Source organism: Mytilus galloprovincialis, chromosome 3 (assembly GCF_965363235.1).
Source record: "Mytilus galloprovincialis chromosome 3, xbMytGall1.hap1.1, whole genome shotgun sequence".
Classification (NCBI taxonomy): Eukaryota; Metazoa; Mollusca; class Bivalvia; order Mytilida; family Mytilidae; genus Mytilus; species Mytilus galloprovincialis.
The window spans coordinates 63196398-63213680 of NC_134840.1; the positions used below are offsets into that span (position 1 = coordinate 63196398).

Sequence of the window (17283 nt, forward strand, 5' to 3'; positions counted from 1 at the left end):
AAATTAAGTTATTTATTTTTATCAACGACACTATATTCATTTCGAAACTATCCACAATTTCAATCAATTTATTGTTCTCTTCAGCCACAATTTGTAAATTCTACACACAGAGAAACAAGTGATCAGCATGCTGGAGTTTCTTATCGACAACATATTTGTTGAATTTGGAGGTAGACTTTTGCAACACATAGTCGATATTCATATGGGAACGAACTGTATTTTCATATGAATTGGAGTTCCTTCAGACACTTGTCAAAAACAAGAAGATAAAAAAAGCCAGATTATTAAATTTCACTTTCTGATATATTGATGATGTTCTTTCCATTAGAATTGACCCAATGGTTATAATTAAACTCATAAAAACCAGGAGTAAAAATTTGCACGCACTATACAAATAACTCATAGCTGAGAGGGTGATAGAGCAGATTGTTACCGGGAGAAAACATCGTCTACCGCGGTGAATCCAATGTTGACAATGCTTTTTTCTAGGGGTACCAATTCATTTATTCATTCAATTTATAATACTGAATATCCTATCATTATTATCTTTGACAGATACATTTTATTCTAAAAGTATTTTCTTGCCGTCACGTACATAACAACGTCACGGGTATTAGATAAAAACAACAAAAGTTAGGCAAGATGTGTTTTTTTTTTTGACTTTCAAATAATAAAATCTAAGCCAAATCTTAGAACTTATTAATAAGCATTTTAATTTTAAAATTACTTTGATGTAAGCTATTCAAGATTATTATGTACCCTTGTGTTGATTCAATGCTAAGCATATGGAAATTTCATAGAAAATCCACAGCTTTTATCCTTGTACTCTCATATTTGGCAATTTGATGACTGATAGATATAGGATTATTGCATGCAGTGCTAGCATTGCTTTTCTAAGAACAAGTTTATTAATGTAGTTATTGGTGAAAACAAATACAAATATGGACCAAATCAAGTAATGAAACAGAAAATAATAATGTTTTGCATCAAGTTTCCCCTTGGTATATCTACAAAATGGCATATCTCTATTATTCATTATATCTGTAGTTTTGATACAATTGAAGTTTGAAAAGTTCGTACAAAAATGGCTACAGAAGGGATCAAAGCCTTAAACCAAGAGTTCAAGTGGTGAAGTTGAAATCACCCCTTCGTAAATTTTACGGACGCCATCACGAGTTGGTTAACCGTCATGGAATAACGTTGTTACTACAATACATATCAGCCAATCAAATAGTATGAAATTCAAAACAGTGTAGCTGTGGCCATTGATTGACACATTAAAATCATTCATTGACTGGGACAATTTAGGTGAACGTTTGTATGTAACGACCAATGCTCACTATGTACTTTTTAAAGACACTTAAACTATGGGGTCACCAAAGGTTCTCAACACCTAAATAAAGTAATTCGAAAAATTAATCAGAAATAACACGATATTTTGATTTATATCAATTATATAAATCAAAACACAAAGGTTATTCCTGATTAATTTTTCGAATTATTTTATAATTAAAGGCGTTAAGAAACCTTTGTTGACCCCACAGTTTAAATGTCTATAGTAGGTACGTCATGAACAGTGGTTGTTACAGACAAACGTTCACGTAAATTGTCCCAGTCAATGGATGATTTTGATGGGTCAATCAATGACCACAGCTACACTGTTTTGAATTTCATACTATGGCATTTTAATGTGAACATTATTATACCCTACCTCTAAATAGAAAAATGTTAATACTGCAGACGATAATTTTTTTCTATCAGCAACTAAATCAAATATCGAAACCACAATTTAGAATATGATGCCTTATTTGACACAAAAAAAAAAACCTCGGTAAACCAGTAAACCTTCTAAGATAACATTTATTGAGTTTAATCAAACCTTGTTGAATACCATCTTTTCTCATTACTATTCGTTCTTAGTACATTTCAATATGATAAAAACCGTAAAGTGCTACGAAACCCAGAGATTTTTAAACGTTTTGCAGTTGACCAGTTTCATTCGTCCAGTGCTCTTGAAACTAAATCTATTTTCCTTTCAACTATCATACTAACGTCCTGTTACACACTTTAAAATTACAAAAAAACTATGAAGATACTAAGATGAAACCTGAAGGCAAAGAAGAGACGAAATGAGAGATAACATAGAAACTAAACCCTAAATCACCTACATTTACTAGCTCATGTAAACAAGCTGCTATTTATAACACAACGTTGACTGCTGTACAGGTATTTTTGATTACCTAATATGTCTGTTTGCTTCATCACACATCGTTGTCAATATGATGAAAGTTCATACAACTGTCATACAAGTGGGAGGTTTAGCTAGCTATAAAACAAGATTTAATCTACCATTTTATACATAAGAAAACACCTATACCAAGTCGGGAATATGGCAGTTGTTGTCCGTTTCTTCTTTCTTTCCGTTTTGAATTTTCCTCGGAGTTCTGTAGTTTTGTTATTTTCATTTAAACTGTACTGTGTATTCTGTATAATCAATTAAATTTCCGTTTACAGAGCTTTATATTCATAAAAACCTGTATACTAAGAACAAACAATGCCCGCCTGAAAAATGGTAACAGTACGTCATACCATAATATTCATTGAACTGATAATCAGTGTAATTGCCGAAGTAGATGTAGTGAGTATTATTTATTTAAAATATATTGCATAATTTGGTACTGAACATTAAAATGGGTTTTTTATAACTAGATGTACTTTTGTCAATAAAAATACAACATCCTGTTCGAATTTACGCTTAGATATTCATTAAACTATAGATATTAAAACGATTGTATATATAATTATAAACAAGTCATGTGCTTCCAGCTGAGAACTGTCTACATTGTCTAGTGTAGCATTAGATTTTTAACTAAGCGTATATATTCAGATCATTTATCCTGTTTTATTTTTGTAGATTCTAAATATCTACAGATTTTTATCAAATTTGCATCCAAGCTTTATATATGAGCAATGCCTCGAAAAGTTAAAAAATCTGTGCCTATCTTTATTTTGTTTTAAAAAGTTATGCCCCTTGAATATATCAACTATATGAAATATAGCATTGTAAATGTTCTCATGTGTACCATCCTCGCCTAATTGTTATCGAATTTATTTCAAAGGTTTATTTAAGCAATTTGTCGGGCCGCTTTAAGAATTCAATGCAGATCAACTTTTCTCGAAATAGAAATGCCACTTGGAAATATTAATCATATCGAATATCGCATTGTACCTTCTTACATGTACAATTTTTGCCAGATTTTGTCAAAATTTTATATCAGCAACGTCTCCGACAATATCAATCAACAATGCCAGTCAACCACTTTCAAAAGAGATACATCTTTTAGAAATATTTATCATATGCTAAATGGCACTGTAAAGTCTCTCATGCTTTCATGTTATAACTTATTAAAAATACATCTTTTTTGTTATTGCCAATTAACAGATAAAATATGTTCAACGCGGGGGGATACTGGACTATTATTTAGATTTAGTCATGTGACATTTTTGCACTGGGATACGAAACATACTGATCTTGTAATTTGTTAGCAAACATCAGCATTTCAGCCTTTAAACGGTAAATGAAGGATACTATAAAGATTTTTTGTATGTTTACTTCTAGTTGATAAATCCTGTCATTTTATTTTATATAAATCTACATTTACTATCTCATTCCATCCTTTTTTTTTTATATCTGAACAGCAACCCCGTGATTTGAAAAAAATAGTTAATACAGCTTTTATTCTTTGGGAGATATTTACTAAACAGACAAGGAAGACTAAACGAAACCTAAAAGGAAAAAAGTAGCTCTCAAGGGGGTATTTTCAACAGACCATGCAAATGCATGTAGATGATGTCTAATTTTTCAGATTAAAGGTGAACTAGTTGTTTATTCATTTAAAGACAAAAAGGCAGTATTTGGACCCAGTATACCAAAAAGTGGAATCAAGGTACTCGATTATGCTTTGTTGAAGTCAAAATAAAATAAAATAAAATATGTTCTAATAGTTGTATCATTTTTTGCATTTCTTAAGAAAGATAAAGATAATAAGCAAGACAGTGATTCTGAACAATCACCGGACATACTAATCACCTGAAAATTTAAAATGTCAAGTTAAAATGATAATTGATCAAATTTGATTAAAATGAATTTTATGCACTCATTTGCTTAATTATGAAAACATATAAAGGAAAAAAAAAATAACTTGTTATTTTCTTAAACGCTAATAAAAAAACTTAACATCACAATATTTTATTTTATTTTAGGGGAAGCTTGTTTATTTAAAGACAAACAAAACATGCCATGACTATGTACCAAATCGTCCGACAGAGAAGGAAAACGAGACTTTAATTGCTTTGATGGAAACTAATAGTGATTGCACATTTCTTTACATGGTAATCAGCATTACACTCAATACAAAAACAAAACAATCGTCTTTCGTCTGTAGTAATATAAGCTAATTAATAGCTACAGTTGGTGTTAACAAACAAACAGAATAGAAATAGAAGTTTAAATGTCATTACAAAAGAAAAACAAAACTGAGTACAGACAACACATAAAAAATCTAAAACTACTTCTAAAGTCAAATCAATTTATAGCAATGTTTTAAAGGAGGTCAAAACGGCACATGTATCGTCAGAAGCGGAACTTATGTTTCAATTTGTATGCAATTAGTAGATATGAGAAGATGTGGTATGAGTACCAATGAAACAACTCTCCAGCGAAGTAATAATTTGGTAAGGTACAGATTCAATAGAGTGAATAAGACATTAAGTATGTGTAGTAGTTATCTGAATCTGTACTATTCGTAATGACATTGCATTTATTCAGTAGTATGAAAATAAATAATAACACTCTATGGTGTTGAGGGACATTATGTTTTTCTGTTTGTCTGCCCGTCCTGTTTCAGGTATAAACGATAGTTTAATGCTGTCAACGTTGTGGTCAAATTAAACTTACTTAAACTTACAGTTTAGATAGAAATGAAGGCAACAGTATACAGATTTTAAATGAAATAAATCGATTAAGAGAAAAAAAAATACAGGTAACAAACGAAAACAACAAAAACAAACGCCAACATACAAAAACAGACTATTTGATAACAACTGCCGTATTCCTTACTTGGTACAGAAATGGTGGGTTTAATGGCTATCCAAAACCTCTTGCTCATATGGCATTGACAAAATATCGTTAAAATGACAACACCTAGTATATGCTTCCTTCATTCTAATGTGATATTTCAAAAGAATATACCAAATTAAGATTTTGACCCAAATCTAGCTATTCATCGAACATGCAAATGTGATAGTGTAAGCGAGGAATGGTGTCCGATGAAAATATTTTTATAAAACGCATTTGTTTCAGGTACTTGCTGCACAACGTATGAAATTTGATGCAGTTATCGTGCATAATGATTTTAAAACTGGAGAGGATTTGAGGAGAATGATTGGCTCCACGGGTAAAATTTGTTGATAAATCATATTTCGTTGAGTCAATTATAGTGATATAAATGATAATTATAGAAAAAAATAATAGTGTATACATTTAAATCTATAGTTTATTAATGTCAATCACATTTTCACTACGAACAGTAAAGGCGCAATATAGATTTTACAAATACACAAACTATATTTTATTAACTATTAATTAAATAAAGGCAACAGTAGTATACCGATGTTCAAACTCATAAATCCATGGACAAAAAACAAAATCGGGGTAACAAACTAAAACTGAGGGAAACGCATTAAATATAATCGGGGTAACAATTAACTATTAATTATTAATGTTTACAATCAAAATGATATATCTTTTTTATCTCTGTAGAAACAAAAGTTGCTCACTGTTACTGGAATCAAATGATCGAGATTGTCTCAATCTAGAAAGTTTTCCATAGTACCAGTGGGTTTTGGTTATACAGCCCGTAACAGAGTAGTGATCGAATTCGCGTTTCTTTACCGTCAGAATAAGTTACGTTAACGACAAACTTATTTCAGAAGTGACATAAATTAATTTTCTTCATGTCCAACGTGTAAGTTTTCATTGTTTAAGTCGAAGTTTTTTTAACACAGTAAAACATTTTTTATAATCAACCTCTGTCATTGGCATTTTCATTTTAACGGTGAAGGATCAAATACGGGATCTCCGAAATTTCTATCATTTGTTACGAGGAAATCATTATTCAATCGAACATATGTCTTTGTTCATGACACATAATGATCAAATACTTTCGAACTGACGGAAACAAAAATACATAATCTAGAATGTGTGTTCTGTCATAAACAATGGCTTCGTCGTGCGAATCGACGAGATCATGTTACATGTAACTGATCTTAGCTGTAGAAACAGTAGGTGCGACCTCGATAAAATCTTTATCAATTTAATATAAGCGATAAATATTCATGACTACAATGATAATGAATTTATTGGAGTCACATCCACTGTTTCTACTTTAAACATGAACTCGTCGGTTAGTGCAATGAAGACACTTTTAAAGATTGAGATTGTTGGTTTATTCTTTACACCTTCGAGGTATTAAAATTATTTCAGTGTTTCTATCCATAACAAGAACACAGAGTACTAAAACAATAAAGTTTGCAAAAAAATACAGCCGCCCACGTAGGGACTCGAACCCTAGACCCTCAGATTAAATTTATTTTCAAATCTCTTCTGTTTAAAATTGTCGAAACTCCCGTTTAAGATTTCTGTGGTAAACTATCTATTCTATAGTTAGGACCATTTTATAATAAATACCGTTTGTACAAGAATACTTTCTTTATAGAAGTATAGATCTGCTGGTTATAGATTTTTTTTATAACTTTCATTATTGTGACGACGTGCTATGAAATTCAGATTAATTTATAAATGAAGTTGTATATACATTTTTGGTCATAAACACACATCTTTTAAACAGTTCGACAAGTGCGTCAATGTTACAGTAGTCTGTTTACTGTAAGTTACTAAGCTTGGCCCGATTCATCTGTCATTTATGGAAACTAATTCACCACTTTCTCAGACATTCATTTTTATTTCACCATCAGACATGGAGCTACATTTGTAACTAAAGGAAAACTCTCAAATTAAAGAAATTTGACATGATATACTGAAACTTTCTTATAATCAATTAAGCAACTGCTTTTCTTAGATATGTGATTTTTCAAGGTCAAACTTCATTGTTAAAGGACATTTTGAGATTTTTATTGTAAAAAAATGGTGTTTTTTAAAGAAATCAACATTCAAAATTTACAACATGTACAGGAAGCTGAATTATTGCACATCTATGTACTACTTAACATTGTACGTCGATCTGTTGCGTCCTTAAAATGTTCTGACCGTCATAAGATTTAATGTACGGAAATGTTTCGGTAAATTAAATTCAAATCCGAATTGAATGTTTATGACACACAAAAAGAGAAACCAGAATCTCTTGATGACCAAACGTATGTACACGTTGGGGCGATTTAGAGCTTTTCAGAAGGAGTGAGATTCCACCCTTGTTGAAAGCCTTGTGGAGACCTCTAGATTTTTAAATTCCCTCCGTTTTTCTCATGGATGGAGTGTGGTCTCTCTGTAAATTACCCCATATGTTTTCATTTTCCTATTTACCGAAGGTTCCATGTGAAAATTTCCATTGGATCATATCTGTTAAACTAAATGTACAAAACAGGCTCAAGAAAAGGCGAAGTTTCTTTTTCAAACCGGAACTAGAAATCCATTTTTTTCTAATAGAGCACCTTACATTATCGTCAATGAGTTCAGGCATGTGAAAAATTATATAATCATACACAAGAAAAAAATATTCTGTGTGTGTGCCATTGCAAGAAATAGTTATGCTCGTTATTTTTTCATATTAAAACAATTCTCAACAAAATTTTCCCGTTTAAACTGTACTAGAAAAAAGTTTGGCATGTGAAACGGACGAAGACATATTCTAACAGAAGTACAAATACCAGTCCTCTCTTTTGTGTATACATATGAGAACACATTTCAAAGTTATTGATTGAATTCAAATCCATCACACATACGGTACACATTGTAGTCCGAAAAAATAAAGGACTTCATTCCTTTAGTTTTGGATAAAATTGTAAAGGAAATAATACTATCAAGACGTCCTTCCATAAATCTTTTTTTTCTGTTCTGACTTTGAAGAAATGACTACTTTACGCCCAATCGAAATGGTGCATGGACATATTTTGTTTCATGTTATTAGAATTATTTTCAATATTATCGGTATTAGACTTGATTATCGACACATGAAAGTTTGTCAGCATTGTCAATATTTTTAACGTTAAAGTACCAATAGTTCGGTCACTACTCAATTAAGTTTGTCGATAACGTAGCTAATTTTGACGGTAAAGAAAGATCAATTCGATCACTTCTCTGTTACGGGCTGTACTTTTATCTGCCTGACCTTTTACAGATTCCAAGATGGAAGATGTTATGATCTCATCAGTATTGGTAGGATATCGTGCTGGTAAACTGTTAAGCAACTATGATGTCGAACACGAAACATCGTACGTATAACCATATCAATCATTTATAGAATAACGATTTACGTATTCGGAAATTCCAAGCCTTATTGTTCATTGCTATCTATATAAAAAGTATTGTATGTTCTTATATTTTCTTGTGAATTTTTTACATACTTACTCTCTTTATTTTGAATAAACTCTTATTTTTTTTTATCCCGTATTCGAAATCATTTAAGTGTCTACGTCCCTCATAATATTAATGTTGACATTTCATCTCCACTTGTATGAATCAACTCATAAAGTCAAAAGGTAGAACAGCAAAACGGGGGAAGGAAGAAGAAATGTTGTGCAGCATTAATTTTTGGCTACTTGACAAGACGTAATGAAATTAAAGAGGAAACCGTAATTTTTTACGCAGTTACTGAGTTCAGAATAAACTTAACGAGATTTAAAGAAAATGTAAACAAATAGTTCAATTTCACGATAATAGAGGTCAACGGAAGGGCATTTTGTTTGTGTCAATAATCAATGCAAAGGATTGAATGCCTTTGAGCCAAGATAATTAAAAAATTTAACAAATCCTTTGAAAGATCCACCATGTTTTCAAAATGGACAAAGCAATTGCAAACCTCAAGTAGGGCCAACAGTAAATCGATACTTTACATTTTGATTTGCATCTCTTTGGTAAAACTTACGACTTCACGCACTTCCGGAGCACCCGAGATCACCCCTAGTTTTTTGTGGGGTTCGTGTTGTTTATTCTTTAGTTTTCTTTGTTGTGTCATGTGTACAATTGTTTGTCTGTTTGTCTTTTTCATTTTTAGCCATGGCGTTGTCAGTTTATTTTCGATATATGAGTTTGACTGTCCCTTTGGTATCTTTCGTCGTCCCTCTTTTTCAGGAAAGCTCTAAGTACATACTCATGTTTTATTAAAATTATGATTTTTTCAAAATCGCAGAGTCAGTACCAGATCAAAGTACAATACGTCGACATATGTATTACAAAACTCAATACAGAAAGTAAACATTCGGAAAACGCATGCAAACTAAACCAAAAAGCTCCAAAATATTAGGTTTTAATCGGCAACAGATAATCAATCTTTCTTCGACACGTTTGTATTACGGAATTTAAGTACACAAGTACAATTATATATAAATAAGGTTAAGAAAATGAATAAAATGCCATACATTTGCGCAAGTATCATCAGGAAACATCTTGTACAGAAATGAAATTTATTGTTTCATTGCATTTAAAATCCATAGCTTTATTCATACATGACAGAAATTTGCTGCTTATAAAAATGCTATTAAACCAAGAGTTATGAGTGGTGAAGAAAATGTCATCTGTTCCAAAACGCCATCATAAGTTGATTGACAGTTATGTGTGTTATGTGTACTATTGTTTGTCTGTTCGTCCTTTTCATTTTTAGCCATGGCGTTGTCAGTTTATTGTCGATTTATGAGTTTGGCTGTTCCTCTGGTATCTTTCGTCCCTCTTTTATGGAATATTTGTGGAACAGATATGTTTCTAAAGTCGTAAATACAATCCCGCCCTTTTCCCCTCGAATATCAAAATGATTGAATCAAACTTATCACATGATTTATACTAACAAGAAAACAACATAACGGGTGTAACATATTTACCAGGATCAGCACCTTAGATTATCCCGTTTTGTGGTGGGGTTCGTGCTGCTCAGCATTTGTTTTATTATATAATGTTTTGTAGATTTTAATAAATTGCATGTTTATGTTGTGATACCGTTTATTGTTCACAGAAATGCTAAACAATTCATGTCGAACCACTTAAATTAAGTGCACACTCAGAGTGTGCTTGAATACGTTCATAATTGTATTCGAAGATATCCTTTAGGGATAAGTTTATCAAAAGGATCAATGACTTTATGTGGATCGTATTATAATTGTCTATGCAATATCTTAGTTTTAAATAAAATTGAGAAAGGAAATGGGGAATGTGTCAAAGCGACAACAACCCGACCATAGAGCAGACAACAGCCGAAGGCCACCAATGGGTCTTCAATGTAGCGAGAATTCCCGCACCCGTAGGTGTCCTTCAGTTATACATGTATAGCCAAAACATGTTTGTGTCTATGAAATAATTTAGTAAACGTTTTAGTTGCACTTCAGGGGTACATTTATTCCTTTGTTTCCTCTTATTGTTGATGTGTTTTCCTAGGTTTTAGTTTGTAAACCAACTTCGTTTTCTTTCAATCGATTAATGAATTTTGAACATTTGTAAACTACTATTGCCTTTATTTAAAGTAATTTATGGTAACGAAATCTCTGGTTTAAGGTAGCACAATACAAAGATTTTATAACTCCAACTCCCAAGTTTTAAAATGCTGTAACTTTCTTAATAAAGCTTGAAAATTTATAAAAGTGGTAGTTTTGGATAGCTAACAGATTACTCTTTCAAATAAATGCAATGTTAGTATTATGCTTTAATTATGTAACCAATTATAATGTTAACTGTGTCTAAAATATTTTTCACCAAATTTCCACTTTCAAATGAAATTAGCTTCTGCATAGGTATCCCTAGATGGTTGATTTTATTATATGTTGTTCCTATGGCCATTATCTACAAAAGGGTGTCTCAGATTTTAGATAGAATGTATAGAACAAATTTTACACCTAATTAATCATTATCTTCTTTTATGTGGTTAGGATGTTTACACTAATTAGAGATTTGTGAGAGAATGGAATACCATAGAGACAATCTGAGACACTCTTTTGAAGCCCAAAATGTGTTGATTAAGATTTCGTTAAAATTTTTAGTATAGTTAAAGAGATAATAGAGCTAAATTCATTCAAGTGAACGTACCCAGATTTTGCAACTAATTACATAATAATTGATTACATAATGATTGCATAATAAAAATATTGCATTCATTTAAAAGATAAATCTTTTATCTATCTATATATACCTCTTTTGTTATTTTCTATGCATTCATAAGAAAGTTACAGCATTTCAAAGGTTAGTGATTGGAAGTAAAAAAATCTTTGTATTGTGCTACCTTAATAACATACCAGTTATACATATATTACGTTCATTGAATTACCTACTATATGATTGAATTAACAAGTGGTTCTCTACTAAATATATTATTTAAGCAACAAGTGGTTCTCTACTAAATATATTATTTAAGCAACAAGTGGTTCTCTACTAAATATATTATTGAAACAGCAAGTGGTTCTCTACTAAATATATTATTATTAAAACAACAAGTGATTCTTTACTAAATATAATATTGAAACAGCAAGTGGTTCTCTACTAAATATATTATTGAAACAGCAAGTGGTTCTCTACTAAATATATTATTGAAACAGCAAGTGGTTCTCTACTTAATATATTTTTGAAACAAAAAGTGGTTCTCTACTAAATATATTATTGAAACAGCAAGTGGTTCTAAACTAAATATATTATTGAAACAGCAAGTGGTTCTCTACTTAATATATTTTTGAAACAAAAAGTGGTTCTCTACTAAATATATTATTGAAGCAGCAAGTGGTTCTCTACTAAATATATTATTGAAACAGCAAGTGGTTCTCTACTTAATATATTTTTGAAACAAAAAGTGGTTCTAAACTAAATATATTATTGAAACAGCAAGTGGTTCTAAACTAAATATATTATTGAAACAGCAAGTGGTTCTCTACTTAATATATTTTTGAAACAAAAAGTGGTTCTCTACTAAATATATTATTGAAGCAGCAAGTGGTTCTCTACTAAATATATTATTGAAACAGCAAGTGGTTCTCTACTTAATATATTTTTGAAACAAAAAGTGGTTCTAAACTAAATATATTATTGAAACAGCAAGTGGTTCTCTACTTAATATATTTTTGAAACAAAAAGTGGTTCTCTACTAAATATATTATTGAAACAGCAAGTGGTTCTCTACTAAATATATTATTGAAACAGCAAGTGGTTCTCTACTAAATATATTATTGAAACAGCAAGTGGTTCTAAACTAAATATATTATTGAAACAGCAAGTGGTTCTCTACTTAATATATTTTTGAAACAAAAAGTGGTTCTCTACTAAATATATTATTGAAGCAGCTAGTGGTTCTCTACTTGATATATTATTGAAGCAGCTAGTGGTTCTCTACTTGATATATTATTGAAGCAACACGTGGTTCTCTACTTAATAAGTTTACATTACAGTAACAAGGACAACCATTGGTTTATAACCATAGGCAATGATGTTCAAGAACCAATACAATATGAAACAACCTCCAAAATCTTGTTCAGAACTGCGTTTTGTATAACAATGTTATTTGTATGTCCTCTAATAATTGGAGTTTGCTGTTGTATAAAACATGTAAGTACACTATTTTTATTTACTAAAACCAGCATGTAAACCGTACATACTTTGCCTCAAAATTCTTCTGAAATACTAGAAGCTATACACAAATATACAAGTAATAAGCAAAGACTTTTGTATAGAAATTACCAAAAAGAAATATGAAAAGTAAAGAACAGTATTGAAGTGTTCTCTTTCGTCCTTATAGTAAACTACAACTGATAACCTTGAACGCAAAAGCTCAAAACAAATATTGTAGATAATGTTTTTAAAAATATGAACCAAATAAATTATGGAGTATACGCCATTAAAACCATAAACATATGTGTCGTGACGTCGAATGTTTCCGTCGTTGCTACAAGTCTATTGACCGTAAATCTGTGAAAAATTATCATCTTAATCGAAATACAAACGCCATTTTTAAAATGCTTAGCTAAATATTAAACACATATATATCTACAAAACACCTACCAGTAACAGGCATAACTTAAAAAGTCAGAAATACTTTTGAAGATAGAAAATTAAAATGATGCACAAAACATATAGAAGTCAATTTCTGATCTGAAAACAGTAGACACATATCTAGACCAAATCGAGAAATGATAGCCACGAAGAGGTTGAGTTTAGTCTTGCGTAAATTTTGTTGGAAACATGTGTTGCTTATTTAACGTATTCAATTCAAGAGCATCAATACACAAGAAGTAAATTCTCTTAAATAATTTTCTTAACCAACTGCGAAATTTGTATATTTTTTATATTTTCACATGGTTGCAGTATAGAAATAAAACGTCAGTCAACAGTTACCTTGAGAGGGCAAGGACAAGAAGGTGGTCTTTACCATTTCAATTATCTAATATACAGGTGTTGAAAAGTTGTACTCCTCAAATCCATGCTGCAAAGTTTAAGAAAGGTAAATGGATTGCAAGAAAGTATTGCATTTCAAGTTCAGACAGTACCAAGGGTTTATTCCAAATGAAATTAACTTTTATTTTGAATTTAATTCTCGTCTAGTTCTAGGATAAATAGCCATAATCGAAAACTATTAAAACGTATATTATAGCTCATCCTTTAAGCTGTTATACATACAAACATAAAATCTCAAAGCATACACAGTAAGCACTTTCATAAAATGAAATATTGTTTCACAAGTTCAACTAGCACATGCAATATTGTTTTACTCTGGTATCATATTCTTCAATAGTCTTTAAGTTCCTACTATGAAGGTATGTAAAATCGATCACAAAAGCAATGCAAAGTAAAAGTCAATAGCCTTCTATCTGAATATGTCTCTTGACATTTTTTGCAGGTCATCGATACGACACGTGCTCCATATGTCTAGAGGAGTTTGTTGAAAATGAACAGTTATGGATTTTACCATGCAAACATGGTATGTTTTTGTAAACCTATCTCTTTTAAGATTATAATTATTAGTAGAAATTTGAAACTACAATACTTGGTCAATATGTTTATACATAGGAAAGAACAAGTGACGTCATTGTAAGATGCCATGCCCAAGTAATGTTTTTATCAAAGAAGTGCTGGCGTTTAATCTTTAAAGAAAATCTGATGACTTCTGGAATATTTAAGCTCTTTCCCGTCAACAAAATAGTTAAAATTACATATTATCCTCGAATAATAATAAAGAAATATAACAAAAATACTTAAATTTCAAATGGAAAGTCCGTAATCAAAAGACAAAATTAAAAGCAAACAAATCACACGAATGGGTAACATCTGTCATATTTCTGACTTGGTACAGGCATGTTCTCATTTAGAAAATGATGGATAAAACCAGGTTTTATAGCTAGCTGAACCGCTAAGCTATAAGATGTGTGAATAAAACAAACAGACATAAGAGGTTAAATTGTAAAAAAAAGTAGGTTACAATGCAGGAATAAGTTTTTCGGTCATTTTTTTACATAAATAAGGCCGTTAGTTTTCTCGTTTGAATTGTTTTACATTGTCTTATCGGGGTCTTTTATAGCTGACTATGCGGTATGGGTTTGCTCATTGTTGAAGGCCGTACGGTGACCTATAGTTGTTAATGTCTGTGTCATTTTGGTTTTTTATGGATGGTTGTCTCATTGGCAATCATATCACATCTTCTTTTTTATATCATTAAAGATATCAGGCCTATGATTTTGTACGCAAGACGAGCTTGAAATTGGTTAAAACTGGTATTGTCAACGGTTAACCGGTCGAACGACCGAATACCGAATACCAAAATCGCTAACCGGTTGACCGGACTTTTTTTCAATTTTGGAAAATTTTATATAAATTTGTGTTGAAATCATTAAATAGTTATGTTGTATTTTAAAATTGTCTTCGTGGTAATTAATTAGACAAATCAATTGTCCAGAGTATTGATTGCTATTGTTAATCCTAAAAAAACATAAAATTAATTAGAACTTGTCTCTCAGCTCGGGGGAGGATCTTAAAGAAACATAATTAGTATACTTGTTTTTTTAACAGTAACTTTAAATCAGTAATGCGATAAAATTTTACGATTTTTACTTCATTAGTTCGTTTTTGATCTATTTTTGTGTAGACCTACATCTAAATGTGCAACCTCCGTCTTGGTCTTAGTCTTACTGTAAACGAAAGGCTAACTAAAAAAAAATGTGAAATGCAAACCAATGTGAATGTATACGTGATAGTACGAGTAACATGGTTTAAGAAACAAGCAAACAAAGCAAAGAAACAGAACAGGTCGTACGGTGACATAAAGTTGTTAATTTCTGTGTCATTTTGGTCTCTTGTGGAGAATCATACTACATCTTGTTTTTTTTATAATTAATAATTTCAAATTGAAACAATCCACACTTTTTTCGGAGACAACAAGAGAAAATCCCCAGACTAGAGAAAAGGACAGAATAATCGGTTTCAGACATATTCAATTCTTCGAGATCAAGAATTTTTTTTTTATTTTTTCAATCTGAAATTGGTACAGACGCTATAGTTGATACGGTGTATTTGATTATAAAAAGTCAAACTTCGCCAGACAAGCCTTATAATGCATAAGGACAATATTAAAATCTAAAAGCGTAAATTTATGACTTAGATGAAAAGTTGTCAAATTGACACATATACCACATCTTATATCTATGTGTAGGGTACTAATGATAAGGCTTTCAAACCCCAATTTACACTATACCGGTTAACCGGTTAATCGGTCGAACGATTATCCGAGTAACCGGTTAGGCAAATGTGTACGATTTGACAACACTAGTTAAAACCATAGGAATATTCACAATGAATATCAACGTTTGATTTTATTATTAAGTCATTTCGCATTGTACCATCAATATGTATGATTAACAACACAAAACTGACACAAAACTTCTTTTTTATTGTAAGTATATTTCGAGAGCTTTTGAAATATTGTAGATATTAAATAAGTACATTTGTAAAAGAATGTAATCCTGGTAATGGAATACATGTTATACAAATAAATAGAAATCATATTCTATTAGTCTGCTGGAATGGTTTCAATCTAGATTAACTTATATGATATATTTCGTTTGCTTTTCAGAGTTTCACATTAGTTGTATTAAGTCATGGTTAGAAGAGAGCAAATACAGTTGTCCTATGTGCAAAGGAATGGTTATTACTATCCCTGATTGAACATTTGTATACCCTTCCCTAAAATAAAAAAAAATGTATTTACACTATATATCTGTTAAAAGTTTTTTATATTGATATGTTTTGCAGTACACGTTTAATTTGATTTGATTTAAATGAAATATATTACCGAGCATGGTTTTCGCACACTTAGCTTAATGGTCAAACTTTAAAATTCATGTTCTACTATAGGAAATTGCTAATGGGATAATTGAGTTGACAAACCTCAAACGAAAGAAACGTACCATTTAGAAATAACAAAATATGTCTACTCTTTAAATCTCTCTAGTATGAATATACCTATTTGAAAGATTTTCGGTAAGTTCCGTTTAAAAATGTGTTTGAATAAAAAAAGAATACAGATATATATATATAAATGTCCCCTATCTCGATATTACTTAGTTAGAAAAAATATCGCATCGCAATTGTTCTGTTTAAGATAACTTACAACTGGAAATGTTGTCTCAGAGGGGAATAATTGTGAAAGATGTATATGCTTAATTAGTGTTACAAGACTACAAGTGACTGCAAGAAGTATCTGAAACTGAAATCCTCAAACAGTTCCTAAATAATCTTTTCTAAATATCTACGAGACTTCAGCCGAATGTTGAGTTCCATTTTAAACAATTGTTATGTATATTTTGTGTTTTTTCGCGATGTTGAACATTGCGATTTTTACAATGTTAAAACGATGTTGTGTGTCAACATCGTATACATTGTTTGAACCCTTAAATATTGTTTAGATCATTGACATCTTTAACATCGCGATATCACCAATGTTAACACGACGTTGTGTCAACATTGTTTACATTGTTTGGACCCTTATATAAGTTAACATCGTTGAAATTGTTTACACTGCGATGTATACAATG

General features: G+C 30.9%; 1 protein-coding gene across 1 annotated transcript; it reads left to right on the forward strand.

Moving 5' to 3' along the window:
• The first annotated feature begins 2511 nt into the window (after positions 1-2511).
• LOC143066511 (E3 ubiquitin-protein ligase Godzilla-like) lies at positions 2512-16461 on the forward strand. Its single transcript, XM_076239420.1, has 9 exons — positions 2512-2638; positions 3867-3947; positions 4264-4392; positions 5363-5456; positions 8415-8508; positions 12652-12808; positions 13565-13700; positions 14097-14177; positions 16323-16461. The coding sequence occupies exons 1-9, from the start codon at positions 2570-2572 to the stop codon at positions 16412-16414; spliced, it is 933 nt and encodes a 310-aa protein (XP_076095535.1). The 5' UTR covers positions 2512-2569; the 3' UTR covers positions 16415-16461.
• Positions 16462-17283: the final 822 nt, after the last annotated feature.